The 23,234-nt window shown below is 48.7% G+C and overlaps 1 protein-coding gene across 2 annotated transcripts in view; it reads right to left on the bottom strand.

Moving 5' to 3' along the window:
* MYO5B (myosin VB) overlaps nucleotides 1–23,234 on the bottom strand; it is a 289,752-nt gene that overhangs the window by 92,292 nt on the left and 174,226 nt on the right. For both annotated transcript variants that reach the window (XM_072952259.1, XM_072952258.1), the window contains exons 6-10: nucleotides 22,576–22,719; nucleotides 21,223–21,304; nucleotides 15,541–15,648; nucleotides 11,616–11,725; nucleotides 5,965–6,230 (exon numbers count right to left, since the gene is read on the bottom strand). In XM_072952259.1, the coding sequence (XP_072808360.1) occupies nucleotides 5,965–6,230; nucleotides 11,616–11,725; nucleotides 15,541–15,648; nucleotides 21,223–21,304; nucleotides 22,576–22,719 (710 nt within the window). The remainder of the gene's footprint in view (nucleotides 1–5,964; nucleotides 6,231–11,615; nucleotides 11,726–15,540; nucleotides 15,649–21,222; nucleotides 21,305–22,575; nucleotides 22,720–23,234) is intronic.

The raw sequence follows: 23,234 nt of genomic DNA, 5'->3' as shown, positions 1-23,234 counted from the left end.
CTAAGTTACAAGGCTCTCCTGGGAGAGTTAGAGATTCTAGGGAAAACCCAATTGCTTTGGGTGATCTGCCGGATCTGAGAACACTGGGGCCAGCTATGCATGTCCACTCTGAAGAAATGTCCAGGGATCTTCTGGGCTATCCAGGGTTGGGTCACTGTTCTCAGGCTGAAGGGTAAATGCAATCACTGATATCTCCCCCTCTATTCTCCATGAAACCTTTCCACACTGGATAGAGAGGAAATGGCTAGTCTTCTCCCAAGAACTAAATTGGAATTGTAAGATTATCCGTTAGTCTATTTTGAAGAGTGAGACCAAGAAAATAAAACAAAGAAACAAAGAATTTCCATCAAAATGATGAAGGCAAATGGTGGGCCTAAGAAGTTTACTTAAAATATATCATTAAAGGCAACTTATGGAATGGTAGAACATATTTGCAAATCATATTTCTGAAAAAGGGTTAATATCTAGAATATATAAAGAAGTCTGACAACTCAAAATCAAAAAACAAATACCTTGACTTAAAAACAGGCAAAGGACATAAAACATTTCTCCAAGAAGATATACAAATGGCCAAGAAGCGCGTGAAAAGACAATTGATCATTAGAGAAATGCATATCAAAATCACAATGAGATACACTTACTAGGATGGCTACTATCAAAAAAGCCAGAAAGCAAGTGATGACAAGGATGTGGAGAAACTGGAACCCCTACACACTACTGGTAGACATGTAAAGTGGCATAGCCACTCTGGAAAATAACATGGCGGTTCCTCAAAATATTAAAGATAGAATTACCATATGATCCAGCAACCCTACTTCTGGTTATATATTTATTTAAAAGATTTAAAAGAAGACGTAACCACACACCCATCCTTGTTCACTGCAGCATTGTTCACAATAGCCAAGAGGCAGAAGCAACCCAAATGTCCATCAGTGTATGGATACATAAAATGTGGCAATGCATACAATGCGGTGCTACTCACCTGTAAAAAGGGAAATCCTGTCACTTGCTGCAACATGGCTGAATCCGGAGGACATTATGCTAAGTGAAATAAGCCAGCCACAAGAAGACAAATACTGGATGATTCCACTTACATCAAGTACGTGGAGTTGTCCAAATCACAGAGACAGAAAGTAGAATGGTGGTTGTCAGGGACTGCGGGGAGGGAGTCTGGGGAGTTGTTTAATGGTAGAGTTTCAGTTTTTCAACATGAAAAAGCTCTAGAGATCTACTGCACAACAATGTGAATATAGTTCTCATCACCGAATGGTACATGTAAAAGTAGTTAAGATGGTAAATTTTAGGTTGTGTGATTTTATAACTACAATTTAAAAAATTTAATACATCATTTAAAAAGCACTGAATAGAGTTCAGCACAAATTTAAAGTTACACAAAACCACAAGAGACACAGAAAGTAACATGAGGGCTGTGAAGGATATAAAATCCCAGCAAACCCCCTTTCCAACTTCCCTCTGCATCCTCCCCGTCACCATTCCTCAGCGGCAGGCATGAACCTACCCGCACCTTGCTCCAGAAGTCTCCTAGGCCAGCTGTCCGCACCAAGAATGAGCTGGCCATAGCCAACGCCTCACCGACCTTGGCATTTTGAAAGCTCAAGTCAAAGACAAATAAATGTGTGTTTTTCCCAAATTGGAGCTATTTATTTCTAGTCACCTCAAGGATGGGAGAGGAATAAAGGATTACGACTGCAATTAATCGAGCCTGTAGAGGCAAATGCTGGTTAATGCAACATGAAAAGGAGACCCCAGCCAAAAGCTGCCTGGCTTTCTCCAATTAATTTCCAACCCCTGCCTAGTAAGAAATACCCTGCAGGCAGCGTCACAGATCCTTAGTCAAGGAAAAGAGCTTGGCTTGGCTGGCTAAATTGCTCTGCGTGTTGCTTGCTTTGTACTTTTTTAGGAGCGGGGGCAGGCGAGCAAGACGTAGGGAAGTCATGCTTCTGAGGGAAGGACACTGGGTGTCTGCAACTGCTCAGGAAAAGCCCCAGGGAAGGGCCTCTGAGCAGGGGAATCAGGGACCAGAGTTGGGGTGGAGGCAGCTGAGGCTCATGCCATTCACTTGGGTGCTCACAGCCTTTTCTACCATCTGAACTACCTACAGTCAGAACATCGCGATGAGGCGGGGTATGTGTGTACGATGCTGGCGTGCACACTGCTTGCATATGTGTGTGTGTGTGTGTGTGTGTGTGTGTGTGTGTTTATTCACTCTAGCTGCTGATTCTATGGTAACATTTGAAACATTTATAGGAAAATCTGGAGTGACTCATTCAGATACAGAACCCCTTCCCAGTTGTCTCTAGGATGAGCTTGACTGGTGAGCCAGTAATTCTCTAGCTAGGTGCCACAGCTAACCTGGGGACAGCTACCCCAGTTGAAGTAATTAGCGCCTAGTTGTAAGGGGGCAGCGATTCATTTGCCAGCTTTGCACATTTCTAACCTAATTCAGAGAGGGAGATAATGCCTTATTCCTCTCCTCTCAAGCTATGGGGTTTAAATGTATTGAGAAACCTGTCCCCACGCTCTTTCCTATTCTCTGCAGCTTCCACATGCCCTCTGCTCACAGATGACAAGGAGGAGCAAGAAAATCAAAAACATTAGGTCATCCCAAGGGCATCTTCTATGTGCTCCAAGGTCTACCCAGACTGGGGCTGAGAAACGAGAGAAACAGTGGGAAAGACGGTCTCCTTTCCAGTCTTCGGTGGTCAGGGATTTGGGTAGGAAACTCAAAAAATAAACAATAACGCTGGAGTTTTCTGATGCCATGGAAGATAAAACGCTCCTCAGAGAGAATCACGTACCATCGTCATGCTGTAAATAAAGCCTAAAGACAGGAGCTAGTTTGCAGCGGGAGGCAGCTGGCGACACCGGCGAGGAACGAGCATGACGCGCACGTTCACATAACTGAAAACGAAAGATTTGCTGGGTTTCTGAAAGGTGTCTTTTTTGAAAGTTTCTGAAAGATACCATCTGGTGTCTTTCAGGTGACTTCTGGTGACAGTACATAGCTCAATGCGAATTCCCGGATTCCACCAAATCTTGTCATTTTCTCCCAGATTAAGAAATGATGTCACTGACCTGATAGATCACAAACAGTATCTCCAGATTCAAGTCACCTGCTTTCCTGTGGTGAAGTTTCTGGTTTTAATCTCCTAAGAGTTCATTATGTACCCTCTGACCTGAAAAGTGAACCAAATGTCTACGACAATCTGTCAGCAGACCAGAACCGCTGAGAAGCACACGTATGTACATGCAGGGACGTCTGTAAGTGCTTCCTTGTCAATGAACAGCCCAGGCAGGCAGGCAGCTGCTTAAGTCTGACCCTACCCGTCTCTAACTTGCCGCGCTGAACCCTGCCGGCAGGGCGTAAAGTCCACGCTGCAGTGAGCGGACGCAGGAGGAACCGTGTGGCATTTCTCTCTCCTCAGGAAGAGGGCGAATCACTTTCTAAATGTGACTGCTTTATGCTAAAGTTTGAAAAAGCAAATTAGCTTCCGAGAAAGAACAAGGATTAAGAAAAAAGAGAAAGAGAGAGAAAAGAGCACAGCAGGCCCGGAAGGATGCACGGGGGCAGGGAACCCCCCGAGAGTGTGCGTTACACGGCCCTGCGCTGCCCTGCCCTGTGACGGGACCCGTCCTCACGGGAAAGCTGTCCCGTGTTCTCAAAGGAACCCGCGGCCACAGTGAGACGAGGGAGACACACAGGTCAGGAGCTGGCACCCAAAACAGGAGGAGGAGTTCTCTGAATCCCCACCCAGCCACGAACAAGTGTGCCTTTCAAAGCACAGACAAGTCTTTGCTGTGATCTATTTCTCCCCTTTGGGCAGTCAGGCCAGGACTGTAGAGAAAATAAACTCAACTATAAAAATTAAATGGCAAATATAAGCACAAAACCTCAGTTTGCAGGCGCCCCGCTGATACCTTCAGACTCAGGAGCACCAGGAGCCCAACACACAGAGGGCCCCCACTGACAAGCGAAGCCTCTCACTGGGGAGCCCTGGGAACAGGCACTGAGGACGGTCTGTAGCTGTGACAGAACTGAGGCGTGATGCTCTGCGTATCAGTGACACTGCAGTCATCATACACGTATATGCTATTAACAACAAGTCTGCATGTTAATCTTCCCAAATCAAAAACTTAGTAAAACTAGATTCTTGCCCAGGTACTTAGTCAGGTAGGAAGAGAATCGGGTCAGAGAATGCAGCCCGAGGTTCTCTGGGTCTTACACCAGAAGGTAGTACTAAAGGTGAGCTTTTTGGAAACCCGATTACCTGAAAGTGCTCATGGCAGAGGGAAGAGTGACACAGAATTAATTACTGACTCTCCCAGGGTGCACAGACTGGCCTACGTTGCTCTGCCCAGAGCAACCGGAAGGCTGAGCCAAAGCAGGCACGAGACGGACCAGGAGGAGAAGCGGCGCCCACCGTCGCTCGGCTGGAGCCCTGGAGAGCCCCGAGAGGATGCCCTCGCCTGCCTCCCCTCGGGGTCACTCTGCACTGTGCTCCTCATCGCCGAGGCGGCTTCCTTTTACCTCTACTTTCTCCTACCACTGGGACTGTGATCCTGTTCCAAAGGGCTTCCCCCACCGTCCATGTTCTACCCTCTCTTTGAAAGATCACAGCTCCAACCTCACCTTCCGCATGAAGAGAGCTCTTCCTGACTGCGCCAACAAGCACGCCCCCTTCTGCCTGTAAAGCGGCGCAGCGCTAAGTGACCAAGCCCTCACGCTGCCCCTGCTACGGCTCCTGTAGCTCGTGCACACGACTTAACTCTTCAGCATGTTCTGGAGGCACTCGTGACGCCAAAAATCAAGTTTCCTTCTTCCTGCGTCGCTGCCACAGCATGTGACATGGTTTGATTTGAAGCCCAGGATGAATAAGAGCAGCAGAGAGGGACCAGGACGGCACACCTTTGCCCGGGGAAGCGGCCGCCTCTGGAGGAGGCTCTCCTTTCCTGCAGCCTCGACTCCAGGTGCGCGCTGGCACGGCGGCCCATGAAGCGGTTGTTTCTACTCAAGCATCGCGGCTCTTACAACTCTGCACTTTTATGGGTCCAAATTTCTATTTTAAGACAGAAGCCATGACTTCTATGATATAAAGATCCAGGAGAATTTCATCTATTATTAGCTTAAAGAGGGCAGGACATTGATCATAAAAGAAGTGCAAGGAGGTTTCAACCCAGCACATATAATTTCAAACAATTCGAGAAGGACCTGGAAAAACCCTCAAAGAGGCTGTGGCTCAAAACTTCATTTCAAGCTAAGGAAACTAAAGATCAGAAGGGCTGTGATCTGTAGAGGGCCATTCAGCTAGCTGGTGACAGCACTGCGTCAAAAGCTCAAGCGAACGCCTAGTGAAGTACACTTTCCACCATGTTGCCTCTCCCTGCAAGATACGCTCTTATAAGTAATAGTCCTTTCCGTTAGGCTAGGATTCTGAACTGAGAAATTTCAGGAAGGACCACACACAGCATCCACCTGTATAGCACTAGGCACAATTATGGTGTTAAAACAATCACACTGATTGGTGATACAGTGAATGAGGTTGAATGTAGATTTACATAAAAACATAATTGAAATATGAAACCTGATGTTAAGTCCACAGTAACCCCCTGTCTGATGCCTGGCAAGACACTGACTCTGGGCCTCAGTTTCCCAGCTGGAAAAAGGGATGTATTCAGGGCTTCTCAGTCGGGGAGTTACTGGGTTTTTTGACAGGATCCATTCTTCCTCCAGATTGTCCTCCACATTGTAAGACATTGAGCATCCCTAGCCTCAGGCCACCAGGTGCCAGTAGTGACCGAGTCACTGTGACAACCAGAAATGCCCCCTTCCTCTCATGTAACACACTTCCCTGATTGAGAACCACCAGCAAGGGCTCCAAGGTGCCTCCTGGCTCTGAAACACTGGAGGAAGACACTGCCGTCGGCAGGTGGAGGGGGGCCTACCCGTAGATGTCCAGGACGCCGATGAAGGAGTGCTGCTTGAGGGAGGTGTGCAGGGCCTTGTTGATGTGCGCCACGATCCAGCCAAACAGCTGGGCGTAGATGTGCTTGGCCAGGGCGTTGCGCGCGTTGACCACCTGCTGCAGGGACATGGTCTTGACGTAGGTCTCTGAAGTGGTGACCAGCTTGCGATGGCACAGCCAGTGCTCCATCTGGCCGTGCTCCACCCCCAGCAGTTGGCAGAAGTTGCTTAGGTGCTCGTCCTTGGGCTGGAAGAGACAGGGGAGGAAGGTTCAGGAGGGGCGTGAAGGATAGCCCACCACCACGCCCTCTCCCCTCCTGCCTGGGGAGCGAAGCCAGGCCTCCCCAGAGCCCCATTTCATCCCCGCCACTGCTCTAGCCCTCTCATGCCCTCGCTAAGTGAAAACTAGGGCCCAAAGAGTGTTGCTCAGACCAATAATACCTGCTAATGACCAAATCATCAGCAGGGCTTTAAAAACAACTCTCTATTCTGGGGCACTCCTCCACTGCCAGCCGGCTGCAGAGTACCTGGAGGGGAGGGTTCCCAAGTGAAGGGAGCAGCACAAGAACTGAGAGCTGAGGAATGGATAACCCGTTAAGAATAAGGAACCAGAAGGCAAAAGTCACAGTGACTGCAGTTTCCTTCTGCAGAGTTCCACATGCAGTGCTTCATCCACGGCCTGGAAAGAAGTCCCCACTTACAAACATTACCCTGGATCAGCACCTGGACTGAGGGCTCGGAAACAGGCCCTGAGCTGAACCCCCTGGACAATGCAGGGCTCTGACGCTGCTCGGCCCTAAGCTTCCAAGTAGATGTGCTTTACCTTAACCTCAGTGATACTAACATGTTACTGAACTTACTTACATTCTTAAAGCACTTGCCACTTGGGTAAAAAAAGTAAATCAAGGTGGAAAGCTAGGACAAATGACAAAAAAAGGGAACAAATTTTGACCTGGAAAAAACCAGGAGTGCCTCCAGTTTAAGCCCCTTCTCTGTACAGGTAAGAAGCTGAGCCCCAGGGAAGTATAAGAACTTACCCAGGTACCCAGCTGCCTCTCCCAGCTGCATTTGATCTTGACCCTCATTTACCCCAAAATACCAAACATATCACCTGGCCTTTGAGTCACTGATAACTAAGTCACCCACAGAGTCCTATTTCACCCCAGGTGTGAAAGTCTCCTGGGTAATCCTTGCTGCCCATTCATGACACCCCACAGAAAACCTGCATTTCACCCAAAGGTTCTTCTTGCCTCTTATTCATTCCTTCATCTAAATCCCCCCAGGAAAGCTGATAACCCAGCCATAAGCCTGCCGGAGAGCTTCATAAATCTGAGGCTTGAAAGGGAGCCCTCTGCAACGTCATGTGCCACCTCCTAATGGCCCTAAATTGCTTGTGGGACTCATTTTCTGATGAGGCTGCCACGCAGGATGTACATGTAGTCTTGTTCAATTAACACAGATAACTGTACCATTTTCACAGGCAATTTTTTCCCTCCTACAGATATTTAAAATCCATCTACCCAAATACACATAATTACAAAATAACAGAATGTCAGAGTAGGGAAGAACTGCCAAGAATCATTAAGGCCAGTGTTTTTCCAGGGTATGGTTTGTGGAGCAATAGTTACAAAGGCCATTAACTGGCTTTATTCAACAAAAGTGGGTGTGGGGCGGGGATGGGATGCTGACACCAGGTTAAACATGCTGAACTGGCTTGTTAACGTACCCTGCAAACACCAAGAGCGGTGTATCACAGAGCATTTCCTGAATTTATTTGACAAAAGACCCTTATCTTCCTAAGAAATGGCCTAGGGTTAAGGTTCCCAGGAAAATATTTGGGAATCATCATTCTAATTCAATCCCCCTTACTTCTCAGATGAGGAAAATGGGGCAAAGCGAGGCTCCCTGACTGTGGCCCAGAGCTCCTAACCAGGCCTGGGGGAGAATCAGCTTGGGCTGGGTGGGTGTGGACAGGCCCCTGTCTTTTCTCTCGTTCAGCAGGTGAGGTTGCCACAGCTACTTCCCCTGGCCAACAGTCTTCCTCTCTGCAGCCCCTCACCCCACCCTGGCTCTCCCTGGAAAACAGAAAGCCATATGTGATAACGTTAAGTGCCTGGGGACAGCTTGGCAGGCAACAGGTTCAGAGGTGGCAAATGTCCAACTTGTTAATCTGACCTATTTCCAAGAAATTCTTAACTGCTTGGCCTAGCACTGCAGCTAGATTCCCTGTCAGTAATTGGCCCGCTAGCAGCAAACATGACCCCACAGGCTCTCCCTGCTCACTGGCATCTCGCGGGTGAACGCAGTGGAGAAAGGGCCCCAAGTTTTGGAACTTTTTGATGACCACCCGGGACAGGTTCCCATCGGCTGCAGAGAGGTATGGCTCACCCCTTTATTACCTGCATCTGGCTGTTGATTAAAGGTGCTAGCTGAAACTGATTTCACATCATGCAATTACATTTAAGCTTAATTAAATGATGCTAAATCCATTACAGACAGCCAGCATCATAGGCAGCAGATGAGTTCTGTGGGCCCATATTGCCAAATTCAAGGAACAAATTGCCTCTGGTGTCCAAGTAATTGCACACTGTTGCATCTCCAAGGTAACTCAGGCAGTCACGGAACACATTTTCATGCTTTAATTAAAAATAAAAACTACCGAGCAGAAGGCACCTTACATCTGGACAGACAGCCTTTCCAGCAGGAGGTCGACCCTATGTACCCACGGAATAAACCAAAATCCATCTGAGAGGGACTTCCACCAGCAACCGTTTAGTGAAGCATTTTGACAAGCACACTCTGCGTGCCCAGCAACGTGCACTGCTGGGGGCAGCAGGCTAGTGGAGGACAGCCCCAGCGGAGGCGCTGACAGCCCCGAGGAGGAAGCAAGGCTGGCAGCGGTACAGGGAAAGAATGCTGACTGGGCCCCGGCCTGACTTTGCCATTAACTGTCATTATGACTTTGGAGACACAGTTTCCTCTCTCTGGGCCTGAGTCTTTCCAATCTGTGAAAGGAGAGGGATGCCTGGAAGGTCCACTCTGGCTCTACCAACAGCGATGGTAATAGTCCAGAACTCAATCACGTGAGCCCTGTGCCAAGGCAGGTAAAGTCACCCCCACCCAGATGAGGAAACAGACTCAGAAAGGTAAGTAACGATCAGTAAGTGACAGAACCAGGACTTGAACCCTGGCCGTCCTGACTATACTTCTCACTCTCAACCAGTTCTCGACACAGCCTCTAACTGGAGGACCATGTAAGACTAGCCTGGACCACGGACCTGTGCTCCAAAGCCTCTGACTTCCTGTCATCCGTAAGAGGAAGGACCTGCTGTGCATGTGGTGTCCAGACCTCTACCTGCCAGGCGTCCTCCTCTTCCTCCCTCACCAGCATCTGTGTCCTCCGTCCACACTTCTGCAAGTGTGCCCTGAGAGCCCACCTTCACACAGTCTTCACATGTACACTCAGTGGGTGCCAGTGTGTGTCAGGGATGGAAGAGTGAGCACAGGAGACATGGTCCTAGGATTTGGTGGGGGGACAGGCATTGATCAAATAGCACCAATAAACATTACTTTCCTTGTCACCTGAAGGTCCCCTCAGAGGTTGATGTGGAAGGTCAGCTATAAGATCAGAGAGACACTTCATTCACGAGCCCAGTTCTCGGCTTTCCAAAGAGGTCCTGGCCCCACCCCACCCCCAACCACAGGTGCTCAGGAGCTCACTGCCCTGGTTCTCATGCATCACCGTCAACCCCCATCAGATCTGCTTGTCCGCTCCCGCCTGCATCACCCCTGCGCCCAGGGAGCCTCCATCATCCACCCATCTGCTTACCTACTGCCCACCCACCAAGCGCTGAGCTCAGAGCGGGTGCTGCTGACACAACGTGAGCACAGCAGTTCCTGTCCCCATAGACGCTGGGGTCTCATGAGGAGGAAGACACACAGAGCTAATCACCACACAATAAATGTAAAACTGTAACCATGCTAGGTGATTTGGAGGAGAGAGACAGATGCTGTAAGAATCCACGATGGGGGATGTGACCTTGAGAGAAAGGGGACTAGGAGAGGAGGGGGTGGAGGCCAAGGGAGTATCTGCCATCTTCCCTGCATTTCACCCGCCTAAACCCAGGACTTTTTCGACACCAATGTTCCTAACCTCACTGTCCCCAATACTGAGCAAAGTACAGTTACCCTTAGGAACCAAGGGACATTTACAGGGGTGTGGGACCGGGGACAGCACAGACCCTCCTTGCTTTTCTCATGAGGGGACATGCTCTGTGGGCCCTGAAGACTCAGGCCAGGGGAGTGTCTGGCCTGCACTGGAGGCCCATCCACCCCCCCACCAAGGCACCAGGTCCTCCTCTACTCACCTCGATCTGCCTCACAGCATCATCACTGCCAACCGCAGTGCCCTGTGATGCGCGTACGCACACACACACACACACACCCTGTCCCAGGGCACCAAGCACTGCCCAGCTCCAGCATTCCCTCCTTCACGTTGGGCCCAGGCGGGTGAACCTCTCATGAGGTTGCAGACTCCATGCCGAGGATGGCAGCAGCCCTGAGGACCCAGGGACTCCCCCAACCCAAGACTATTTGGCCTTTAGGGGAGATGGATGGGGGTGCGAGAGGGTGGTGAGCTCAGGCAAATGCCAGCTACTGTTCAGGCCTTCCCCTCCCTAAAGGCAGGGCATTTTAACTTCTGATAACCCCTAACCCCACTAACAGTGGGAGGTTAAAAAATGTTGGCTCAATTGAAAAGCATCAGCTTGTGGGCGGCCTGGACTTGCCCACGTTCATATTCTGTAGTACTACCTTCTGTGTTTCCCCAGCACCCCATTATTGAAATTCCAAGTCCTTGGTAGCAAGAATCATACCTTGCGCATCCCAACACTTAGCCATAAATAGGCACAAAATAGATCGAAAGTAAACACCTGCAGATTCACTTACTCAAGGTCAGAACAGCAGTGCTAGCCCAACCCGACACGGTTACACCCCAGACAGCACACAGCACGCTGTCTACACTGCTTGTAACTGGCAGCACACCACCCACTTACACATTTTTTATCTCCCACATATAAGGTACTACATGGGGCACCAGGAAAACAACAGACACTATGAGCATTTATGGAGCACTTCGCAGTCTGTAATCCTTTCATACAGATGTCTCAATATTCTGCCTGCACTGTCCAAATCTTGGCAACTGTTATCATCTGTCCTATCTACCCACTTAGAGTGTGTAAGCCCCTTGGAGACAGTCACCAGGTATGGTGCCCAACACTCCTTCATTTCCCTGAAGCACAGACCTCGGCCAGGAGCTCAGGAAGAACTCACGCACTGATAACACAGACAGAATTCCATGGAACTCAGGGTACTTAGGAAATCAAACCATCAAAAAGGATTTACTGAATAGCTACTAAATTCCCTGCCCTCAGTGATAGGAACTTGATGGCAACTGATTTCAAAAGGATTTGTTCTTCTCAAAAATTATCAGCAAGGCAACAGAAGCCATCACCGTTAAGAAGAAATAACCTATGAGTGTCCTCTAAGTGTAAAGACACGTTTCAGTTGTATAAAGCTGAACGAACAGAATAAATTGTGTACATTTTATCTCTAGTGCTGGTGTGCAACTTACTGATATACTGCAGGATTCACCATCACGCTCAGCCTGAATCTCCACGTTTCCAAGGTGTAGGATGGAAGCAATTATCTTAAAAATGCTTATCTGATGGGACTCTCTCACTCCTGGAGAAAAAAAAAAGAATGAATGACATTCAATATACATGGTAGGATAGAAAGGGTGTTTTACTCTCTTATTAAAGACTTTAAAAAAAAATAAGGTTTCATTTTCTTTTCTGGGCCAATGAGTCCTAAGACGATCCAGGCTCCCCACCAAGTAATTACCACTCAGGGAATCAGCTCCGAGGGCAAAGCGGCTCCTTGGACTAACAGGGAAATATCTTCATGGTGACTGTCCAGATCGAACCAGATGGGTCACTATCACCTTAACCTCTCCAAGAGCAAAGGAGAGGGAGCAATCATGCAGACCCATTTTGGACTTCATTTCAACCGAACACTTTATGGATGCTTTTATGAGTTTAGTAAGAATGGTCATTTATCTGCGGTCACTTTTCTCCCAACATAACATCCTGCAAACATCTGTGACACACATCCGAAGTGCCAACAGAGGGAGAAGAGGAGACACTTCTCCTAGGGGTGCTGTTATGGGGCTGGCCGGCCAGCTGGCAACTGACTGTTCCCCACCGGGACTGCTGTTCATCAGATGATCTGCTCCCTCAGTTACAGACACGCACACCTACTCCAGAACCACTCTGGTAGCAAACATTGGCTGTCAATTCTGTTACTTGTGCAGGTTATCAAAGACATGGATAATCACTTAAAATTTATATTTAGCTTTAAGGCATTATCATCTCTTTTTGAACTACAAAATATTTCAGACTTTGCAAAAGGCTCCAGAATAATATAATAACGCCAATCAACCTACCATTCAGTCTAAGAGATAATACAATTATCCTCCGGATTCCTCCCCAGATGGAGCTACTTATTTTTAAGGCATTATTTCACTCAGGCTAAAAAAGAGTCAATGACATCTATATAAATGGGAGTAAAGATGTGTCATGCTAGGATTAAAAACTTTACTCAGATAATCAACAAAGTAGACAACCCAAGCATGAACAAATTAGCTCTAGACTTTAATGTTTGAGGACCTCTACCATGTAAATTTCACAGGGGTCAGGGATTTAATTTTTATTACACAATATTTTCAAAATATACAAATTTAAAAAAATATAACAAATGCCTGTTCTTGCTTCGTCACTGTATCCCCAGGGCCTGGCACACAGTAGGTGCTCAGAAACAGGAGTGATAGAATGACTGAATTGATTCTTGCTACACAGAGGCAAGTACTTGCAAATGTCTACAGAAATGTATGCATCATTTAGATATCTGGTTTTATTTCAACTGAAAAAAAAAAAACAGCCAGAGAGTGAACAATTGAGGCATATGTCCTGGTTCAGTGTAACCGAGCAAAGACTGGCAAAAGGAAGAGGCTAAAGCCAGAGGCTGAAACCCAGGACAAGGACAAGACAGTTGTGCATCTGTGTCAGGAGGACAGCACCGGGCTTTTGATCAGAGTCTGCAGTGCTCTCAAGTGCCACGGAAGGACTGGTCAGGAAGTGGGTGCTGGGGCCATCCATCACATGATGAGAGGGACAGATCACTTTCCTCTCCCCTTCACTTACTCTTAGGAACCAATGCTTTGTCAATTTCCAGAGACCTAACCACCCTGCAAGGTAGGCATTTAAGCAGTAGATATTGAATGACTGTTGAATCCTAACCATAGTCAGGATTCCTGCACTATACTGACTAGAAAGTCCCTTCTTAAATACAGGAGTCTCTGAATAAGCAGTGCCTCACTATGGGAAGCAACAAAACAAAATAAAAAAATCAAACACAAAACTGAAGGTGTAAGACAGGGGTTGGCAACCTATGGCCTGTAGCTTCCATGGCCTGTTTTTGTAAATAAAGTTTTATTAGAACACCACCATGTCTTTCCTTTTACATCTTGTCTATGGCTACGTTTGCACTACGTTGGCAAAGTTCAGTAGCTGCTACAGAAATCATATGCCCACAAGGCCCAAAATAGTTACTATCCTGTCCTTTTAGAAGAAGTTTGCCAACCTCTGGAATTAAAAAATGGACATGTTTATTTAAGAGTAGGGAAGATGGCTTAGTAAAATGATTAATTTCACAAATTCTGTTTGCTTTGAGAATTAAAGCACCCGGTCTCTTAGAGCCTTGGAGGAAACCACCTTCTCCTTGGATCAGCTCTGCCCAAGGCTCGCGCCAGCCCCACAGGAGCCTTCTCCTTTCTGGGCAGAATGCTATCCAGCTCAACTTCAAGTCTCCTTCAAACGTGCTCCCCAGCTCTGGAGAATAAAATAGCCATGTGATACTGGGGAAGTCAGGGGTGCTACTATTAATGTGTTATCTCCCAGCTTCACATCTGCCCTTCTTTGCCCTGCTCGGTGGTACTGGAGCTAAAAACCCTGTCAATACTTCTCCTTTGCCTGCTGGTGGCACGTCACACTTGGTCAATAGAGGGCACTGCAAGGACTTGGCAAGGCAAGAGCAACAAGAAGACATTTCCACTCCTAACTCTGATCCTCCAAGCAACCAGTGTTCATCTTGGAGCCCAGCACCCTCCCAGGCGAGCTCCAGCTGTGTCCTCAGGCTGCTTTGAGAAGTTGTGGTCCCACCACCCCCTGGGGCACTGCAGGCTGCTTATACAGACCAGTGCAGGCCCACACCCTCCGACAGGTTTCCTCACCACCAGAGGGCTTCCTGATCTTGGGGCAGCCACATCCTCCTAGAAGTGATCAACATCTCAGCCGGGGGCAGGGGGCTCTCCTCATCCACAGCTCCTTTACTGGCTGTTCTTCCTCACCCTTGAGGTAGTTCTTTTGCACCTGCTACTTCTGAGTCCTTAAAAATCCTCTTATTTAATAGTTAATTACCTACTACTGCTCTCGTGAACAATTATTTACAATAATTTTTCTCTGTTGGAATAATCAGTGTGGTTTCTGTGTCACTGGTACAAAAGACAAACCATGTCTATTACCAGTTATCCACAGAAGTGAACAGCACTCAGACTTCAGCGCATGAGGTCCTGGGTTTCTTTTTCTCTCCATCTGGAGATCAGGGTGTGTCCTGTTTGGCCAGGTTTTATTTGGACACTGGATAAAATTTCCCTGATTCCCAAAGAATCTAAGAAATGCTGCTCTGGGTTCGTCGTATGTCTGTCTGTCGGGGAAGGGCTGGGAAAGCACAAGGGCCATCCTGAGCCACTTTGTGGATTTCAGGCTGACTTTCTGGTTGTAGGTCCCAGGAATCTACCACTTCATCTGCCCAGTTAAGCAAGGATTGCCCTCCACCTTACCATTTGGGGCTCTTCTCCCCCAAAACTGGCAGGGGAAAGGGGCAGTTTTCTCCAGCCCTACTGCCCTTTATGACCCAGAAGGACAGAGAGATCATGTTAAGGATTCCACTGCTAAGCTCTGCATGGGAGCAGCAGTAACAGAAATGACACTGTGTGTATGGGTGACAGAGCCTCCAGACCCTTACAGTCTGTTTCCAACTTGCAGCCCATGATTGTGGAACATGGGTGGTTTTGGTCCCCAAGGCATGTTCTTTCTGCAACAACACACTGCCTCTAAACCCAGACTGTACACGAAAAGACAGGCTCTTCTTGGTTTTCCTCCACTGGCATCAATGGCCTGGAGGAGGTGAAGAGGAGTACTCCACAGAGCCTGAGACATTAACTCTTAAATCCTTACTGTTAAGAAAGGTCAGCAAAGCTCCACGCCTTAAGCTTGGGGGCCCGAGGGCTGGGATGGATAAGAGAGTAAGAAGATATTCACCGAGGGCAAGAGGGCTTCCCCACCAGCTTATGAAGGTTGGCAAGCAAAGTGAGACACTGCAGGCTTTCTCTCCACCAAATAAACCCTTCGGTCCTTTCTCCCCACTGCCAGGCCCCTTACCAAGGAGAGTGAAGGCTTGTCGGGTCTTCTCAAAGTCCTCAGCATCATCTACACCCTCGATGGACGTGTCTCCTCCCTGTGACGTGTAGAAGAAGTCCTCCGCACACGCTGTGGCAGGGGAGGAGAAGGGAGCGTCAGGCATCAAAGGGATGTGGCCCAGTTTGCCACAGACCGTGACCCTCGAAGATTTCTCCTCCCTCAGCAAGCTCTCCCAGACCAGACCGTATTCCCAGCTGAGTGTGCAACCCTTCCAATATCATCTTTACTGACATCAGCCAATGGGAGAGAAGAATGAGTAACAACAGATAGAAAATCACACCACACTGACAAACCCTGCTGCTGTCTTTGTTACTTTCACTGATAACCTGAAAAACACAGGAACGTAAAAGTCCTGGATAATTCACGTTACAGTCGGATTCGCCACAGACTTGTTTTTAAAAAGGCTCTGAGACACACAAGGAAAGCGACCCCCACCCTAGAACCAGACCTCCGTGACTGCCAATAAGCTGAGTCGGTCCGACAGCCTCATCTGACAAACGAGGGGCAGTGATGTGCCCGGGGGACATGGCTGGTTTTGTGTTTTGCTTTTCTTTTAAGCTGGGGCACCTGGAGCTACTTCAGCACAGGTACCAGAGTAGGATGAGATTTTCATATGTTTGCTCTCACCTCCCAGCTTCATTCCTCATCAGTCAGGCCCCTGGTAACAGCCTGGGGGACAGCTGGTGACGAGGGGCTCAGTTCTGTCCCAAAATTCAGAGTGGAGGGCAAAAACGCCATCAGCCCCGGGTGGTACACGCACTACAGGGCTTGGAGGTCAGCATTTAAGGCTAAAATTCCACCTAATCAAAATTCCCCTCGAAAATCAATTTTCCACAAGACATAGTACAGCTCTGTCCAGTGCTCCGTCATTTCTAAGTGTATAATGTCTGATTTTGACAAGATGCTGACACTGGACACTGGCTGTTTCCCTCCCCCTCTGAGAGCACCAGTTAAATGACTTTCTCCCGACCTGGGCGTGGACGGCTGAACGCACTCCACTTACACAGGCTTAGACGCAGCTTCACTGCAACTCCCGGGCCTCCTTCCATACTTTGTCCTTCCAATTTGAGCTCCCAAGAATTTCTTATCTCTCTTTCCTCCATCCCGACTACCACTGCCCTGGGGCTGACCTTCAGCACCTGTTGTCTGAGGATTGCTGCAACAGACTCTCAACCTGTCTCCCTGCCCCTGTCCCTGCAAACCCTCCGGCAAACCACTGGTAACTCCGATCACACCACTCCCTACTTATAGCCCTTTGGAGACACCCTCCTGCTCCATTGCCCTCAAGGCAAAAGTCAAACATGGTAGAAGGGCACCACAGGCCTGGTGTGACGTGGCCTCCTCCGACCACTCCAGACTCAGGCTAACCCTTCCTTCCCCCACCTCTACGTCCCAGGCACAGCAGTTTCCTTGCTCATTCCTCAGCTCTATCTCCTGTTCATGCCTCAGTGGCCCTGCCTACCTCTCCATCCTGGTCTCTTCCATTTCCCACCTTGGAGTCTTATGTTCCAAGCCACCCTAAACGCCAACTCCTCCTGCCGGTCAAGTCCACGTTATCAGGCCCAGCTACAAAGTGGCAGAACTCAACCCCAAACCCCAGTCTCACGCAGTCTGAAATACAACCATCAGGCAACACTGCACACAGGAATGAACAGCAGAGCATCGGTCATATTTTATAAGGGAAGGCTTCCTGGAGGAGTAACTTCAACCCACTCTGATGACTGGAGGCACTTGAACTGGGAGAGGAAGGACTTCAGCCCTGAGCTCACTCACAGCTACAGCAGAAGCGAATTTTTAAGAAGCAAGTCACACTAGGTCTTTGTGGCATGTTTAGATCTTTCATACCTAATCACCCTGCAGGCTCTGGCCCAGAACATGTAACAGCTTCAAAGGTTTAATAAAAGCACCAATTCTTTTTCCTCCTTTACACTCACCTTTCAAAATACCTCATTGGATGATTTTTACAGTGCCCTGGAGAAGACTGAATACAGCTGTCGCTCTGTATCCACAGGGGATAGGTTCCAGGACCCCCCCCACCCCGCCCAGATACCAAAATTCACAGGTGTTGAAGTCTCTTACATAAACTCATGTAGCACAGTCAGCCCTCCGCAACCAAGGGTGCCACCACCCATGAACTGAACTTCTGTTGGCTGAATCCACACATGCAGAACCCATGGATATTAAGGGCCAAGTGTGTATTTACTCCCACTTTTCAGCAGGCAAACTGAGGACCAGAGGGCTTGAAGAGGTTGCCCAGGCTCACCCAGGGTTTGGCCAGGCCTAGGAGTCCATTCCTTCCCCACCCTAATAAGGAGATGGTTGTTTATCTGTGACATTTCATGACTTAGCCATAAACACAACCTAACTCATTATCAAAAATATCAGTGGAGTTCTTGCCCACCCAGGGACACACACACAAAAAGCATCAGGGCACACCAGAGTCACCGAGACTCAGAGGACAACACTAAACTCTCATACTGGAGAGGAGGAGGCATTTTCAGCATCCATCAAAGACTTTTCATTGTCAACTGCCTGGGCTCCACTGCCTGATATTCTGAGTCAAGCAGACCACCCCCTTTTCCCTGCTTCCAGTTCCCAAACCCACGCGCCCAGCAGGATAACTTCCTCCTGCAGAGGTTCATCCCTGCAGGGCCACCCAGGTCAGTCACAGCACTCACTACTAAATGATTTTAACCCAATCATCATGATCATCTCCTTTCCTTCTGCTTTAAGATCTGCAATCACCCCTGTTAACATCACTCCCCAGACCCTCCTTATAAGACAGACACCCCAGCAGGTTGCAGTCACTCTTCCCCTATTTGCTTAGCCTGCTTGGATCTCAGCTCTCCTTTTAGGACCATGAAGCCAATCGTCTCATTCCAGAGAGGGATCTCTTGTCCTCCCATTTGGATCTGTTTCTACTTAAAATTCCCAAGGAGATATACACCACAAAATTCTCTATTAACTGGCTCGTTGGATCAGGCCAGCGTACAGATGGGGTGTGAAGCCAGTGATGAGAGCAGTGGACCATCAAGGTCACAGCCAAGGGCTTGCACTTCACCTGGGGAGGCTCTACTCTGACCTGTGCAAGGGAAGAGAGAGGTTGTTTATAAAACTGTTATCAGTACACCTATGGAAATGAAAAAGATGAAAGGATTTATGCCTAATTATCTGAAGGCTGCATTTAAGGAAAATGTGGGTACATTATAACGCTTTTAATCATCATTTATTCACACTGTAATAAATTATTCATTGTACCATTTAAAAAAAAAATCTCATCCTGAAGCCATTTCAATGCAATAGACCACCAACAACGGGGCAGAGGAAAGTATGGATGGACTGTATGCAAAACCGTCCACACCATTCTCAGACAAATGCACAAAACTCCTGCAGGGCCAAGGTGTTTTACAGAGACTTCTGTGCATTTGAACAGCACAGTTTAGGTGAAGAAAAGGGGGAAAGAGGTGAGGCAGGTCTCAGTATTTACTAGGAGCTGCTGGCTTTTCCTTCATTTATTTGACGGTTCCATCCACTCCACCAGGGTTATCAGTGGAACTAAATGTCAAGCTTCAGGGCTCACAGCCAATCGGCCCACAAGGCAGAAGACAGCCTCATGCCTGAGCACAAGAGCTTATCAAAGGCTCTTCACTTCATTCCAAGATGCTCTTGGAGGGCACATGTAGGTAAGAAAGCAAGAAATTGATTGAACTGGGTAGTTTTCAACTGCTCCAGCCAGGAGTTCAAGGAGTCTGTATCTCGCTGAAACATGGAGTAAAGTCATTTTTCACCTCAATGCACTTGTGTAAGTGGGGGGGGGGGATTTCTTTCCTATTACCTTAAAGTTACATTTGGGATAAAATGGTCTACATACAGTCAAGATGGACCTTGCCATTATTCATTCATTTTCTATAAAATTGGCCCTGGGAACCAGTTTTCATCTCCCATGGGTTGGCCCTGAGAAGTCCAGTTGAGCCCATAGAAGTCCAGGGGCCTTTGACCTGGCTGCCTCCCCGGTCCCTTGTGACTAGAAGCCAATATCAGAGCCCAGCTCAGGGCAGTACTCATCAGACAAGGCTTGTAACAGTCATTCCTTGTCCCCAAGGAGTTTACAATCTCACCAGGGAGAATCAGAGCTGCAAGCACCGAACAGCCCGAGTACAGTACAAAACCACTGTCATATATGTCATCCAAGGCTTCCTCCCCTGGGGCCCAGTTTAAATTTACTTCCCTGAGCAGCTGCTGATCCACCTCAGCTGTGCTTCACCTTACACACCCTTATCTGTATCGTAAATGCAAGCTAAGCAGGAGCAGGACCCATAACTGCTTAGTTTAATGCTACATCCCCAGTGCCTACCTTGCCTGCAAAGGGTTTGATGAATGAAGGAAGGAACCGAAGCCCAATCACATGGCACAGGCACTGAATGCTACCGGAACCCACCCGCTAGTGAAGCAGAGTTAAGAAGGCAGACCAAGGTTTGAACTACTTGCTGTATTTTACCTGCTGGGAGCATAGGCTGGAGCGGTCAGAGGTGGATCTGCTGCTGGGCCTTTGAGATGACTAGGAATTGGGTCTGGGACGGCAAAGTCTGAGAAGTCTGTTTCTCTTACAGCTGCACAGAGACCAGCTCACCTCTGTCGAGATGCCCAGGTCTTTACACCATCTGCTAGTGCTGGACCTACCCACACCTCCCAAATATACAGACGACAGGCCAGGGATGGGGGAGCTGCACGGCCCTGGGGTCTGCCTTCATCCCACGCATCAGCAGCTGAGTCAGTCAAGAGCCAAGACAAAGCTTGCACACAGAAGCGGGTGGCTCCAGGCCCCGGAGGGGGCTGTGTCAGTGCAGTGTCGAGAGCTAGAGTCCGCCAGCTCTTCTTGCTCGGCCCTGGCCTCCACTCCCCTGGCTCCAAAGTCAACAGTCTCAAGGCATACAGAACTCACTGTGGCCCCTCAGCAAACAGCAAGAGCAGAAACAAAGGGTGACTGGGACCCACTGAAAGGCTGTCTTTTTATCTGATGCAGCAACAAGCTGACTCACCCAGTGGCCCCAGTTGGGAGGCACTTGGGTTGCTCCACCCCCATCCCCCACCCTGCTCAGGAGGGACCAGGGCACGCGGCCGGCCAAGGCTCTGCGGTCCAGTCAAACTTTTCCATGCCCTCCTTACCTTCCGCACGGAGGCCCAGGCTTTACTGATAAGCCTCTTGAGCCACCCTGATCTTACTCCTGCTTTATCCTCACTGTCTCCCTCCACCTCCTCCTTCTTTTTTTTTGGTCTCAATCCCCAAATATGACTTAAAACATGCTGGCCACAATTAAGTGACGTGCATTAGCCAAATCTCTAGATCCTCATGGCTGGGACACATTTCTTATGACGTAGAGTGAAAACATATTCTTCAAAATAATAATACATGGAAATTCTTTTAAGCTCTGCCAGACACTGTTGCAACCCCCTACCTCTCATCCTCTTAAGTTCTGTGGCTGGCAATCAATTGGGCATGAAGCTCATGGAGGTCTAGGGCACGTGCCCAAGGAAGAGGCAGAGCCACGGACCCACGACAGACAACGCTGAGCCAAGCACAGACGCGTCGCGAGCCGCAGCTGCAGCCCAGCCCCGAGGACGTGCACGCACGCGGGTACTTACTCAGTGCGAGCTCTTTAAATTCCGGGAGACTGGCAGCAGCACAGAGCTGGTAAAAGATGTGGTAGTTCCTCTCATCCTCTGCCTACAGGAGGAGAACAGTTAAGCAGTGTTAAGGGCAGTGACCTCCAAGACTGTCCCCTCGCCCATTCGTATTCCAGGGTGCTCTGGGCGACAAAGGTCACCTCTGCCACCTTCAGTTCCCAGCTGCAGACTTTTCAGGGGCCTCCCTCCAACCAGAAGACTTTTACCTCTTGACATACGCAAAAAACCAGTGTTTTCTTTTCCTTCCTCTATGGAACATCACTGCTAATCCACAAATGATGGGTCAGTCGATGAGCACTTACTCAGATAACTGTACTGCCTGCTCAGGTCGAGCAGACTATAATTTCCCTGCTGCAGGCTCCCCTTCCCCTCGGGGAGGCTTGGAACTAAGTAAAAGCTATGACCCTTCCCATCATGTCAGGCTGGGACGGTCAGGAAAGGTCCACGATTTTTGGACCTTGACTGACTGGACAAGGGGGCCAGACCTGCCTTAAACAGAGCTATGTGTGTGGGTGGGCGGGGGGTGTTCAGGAGGCCTGAGCAAAGACAACAAGGATGAGGAAAGCCCACGGGGTGCTCAGGAGAGTCTGGCCAGAGCCACGGCCGGCACGTTGACCTGAACGCAGCACAGCGGGCTATCTGCTTTGCTCCAGCGAAATGAGGGATGTGGGGTGGCTCAACCCAACCTGGGAGGCAGAGAGAACTACTCCTGGAGTCGTGAGCTACGCTGACCACCACTGAAGGCCAGGGCGGAGGAGGAAGAGAGTCCCCGAGAGGGCAAGGAGTAGATGGGAAGGAAAGAACAAAAGGTGAGCACAGAGTAAAGAAGAACTGAGTCACATGAGAAGCAAGAATCCCATTTATTTGAAAAGGAAACTAAGTAAGTGGCCAAGTAGGTTTTTATTCTTTCAACATAACTTACCAAGTAAGACCCACAGACTCTATACGCCATTCCCCTGATTGTAAGACTCTAAAGTCCACAAGGAAAACAACTGTCTAATTTGTCACTGTACCTTTAGTGTCCAGCAAAGGGCGAACACGTAACAGACAATATATGTTTGTTGACGGAATCTAAAAGCAATGCCCACTGAAAAATATCAATACTGGGTAAAAGATTTTAAGTCTGATACCTATAAATGAATACTTATTAACGGAAAAAAAGAGAGCGAGAGAGAGAGAAAACCAAAAGAACAAGTCCATCCAAGTCCAGGTTCAAAAGATGAGATGCTCTCCAGGCACAGGAAGTGGAACAGGGAGCGAGTGAGCATCACCCACAGGAAAAGCACATGAAGGCCAAGCCACACGGCCCACCTGGAAGACCACGCGCGACTTCTCCAACAGGTAGGTCCTCATGTTGGCCCCGATGATGTGGTACCTCTTGTCGAAGCCAATCTGAATGTACTTTCCAAATCGGCTGCTGTTGTCATTGCGAGTGGTTTTAGCATTTCCAATGGCCTGTACAGAACAAATAAACAAACAAAAGGTGTGCACAACAAGGCGGATTTCCTTAAATTTCAGGATTGTGTGCTCGTGGCAGCATCTCTGTTCTCTCCTCTTCCCTCCTTCCAGAATGTCTCTGCTATTAGGATGGCAATGGGCCAGCTAAAGAAATAAAACAGAACTTCACTGTTCTGCTTCCGTTACTCCTAAGGATGGCCAATGAGAGTGATAGCTGATTGATGGCCTCTTTAAAGAGGACTAACAAGCTGGAAGGTACATCCCATTGATCTTCCTCTCGTCTTCCTTCTTCCTGCCTGGAATGTGTGTGTGATGGCTACAACTGTAGCAATCACCCTGGGACCATGAGGGAAAGGTCTACAGAATCACAGAAACCGCCTCTCTGACACCTTTGTTAACTCTCAAAGAGATAACTAATCCTATGAGTTGATGTCATCACGCATGCCCTTCCAGCACCCACCAACCTCATCATTTCAGTAGAGAGGCCTCAGTGCACCCACTTCCCTCCCCAA

The sequence above is a fragment of the Vicugna pacos genome, chromosome 30 (genome assembly GCF_048564905.1).
Source record: "Vicugna pacos chromosome 30, VicPac4, whole genome shotgun sequence".
NCBI lineage: Eukaryota > Metazoa > Chordata > Mammalia > Artiodactyla > Camelidae > Vicugna > Vicugna pacos.
Note: the sequence above shows the minus strand (reverse complement) of the source record. Positions and strands in the feature narration are given on the sequence as shown.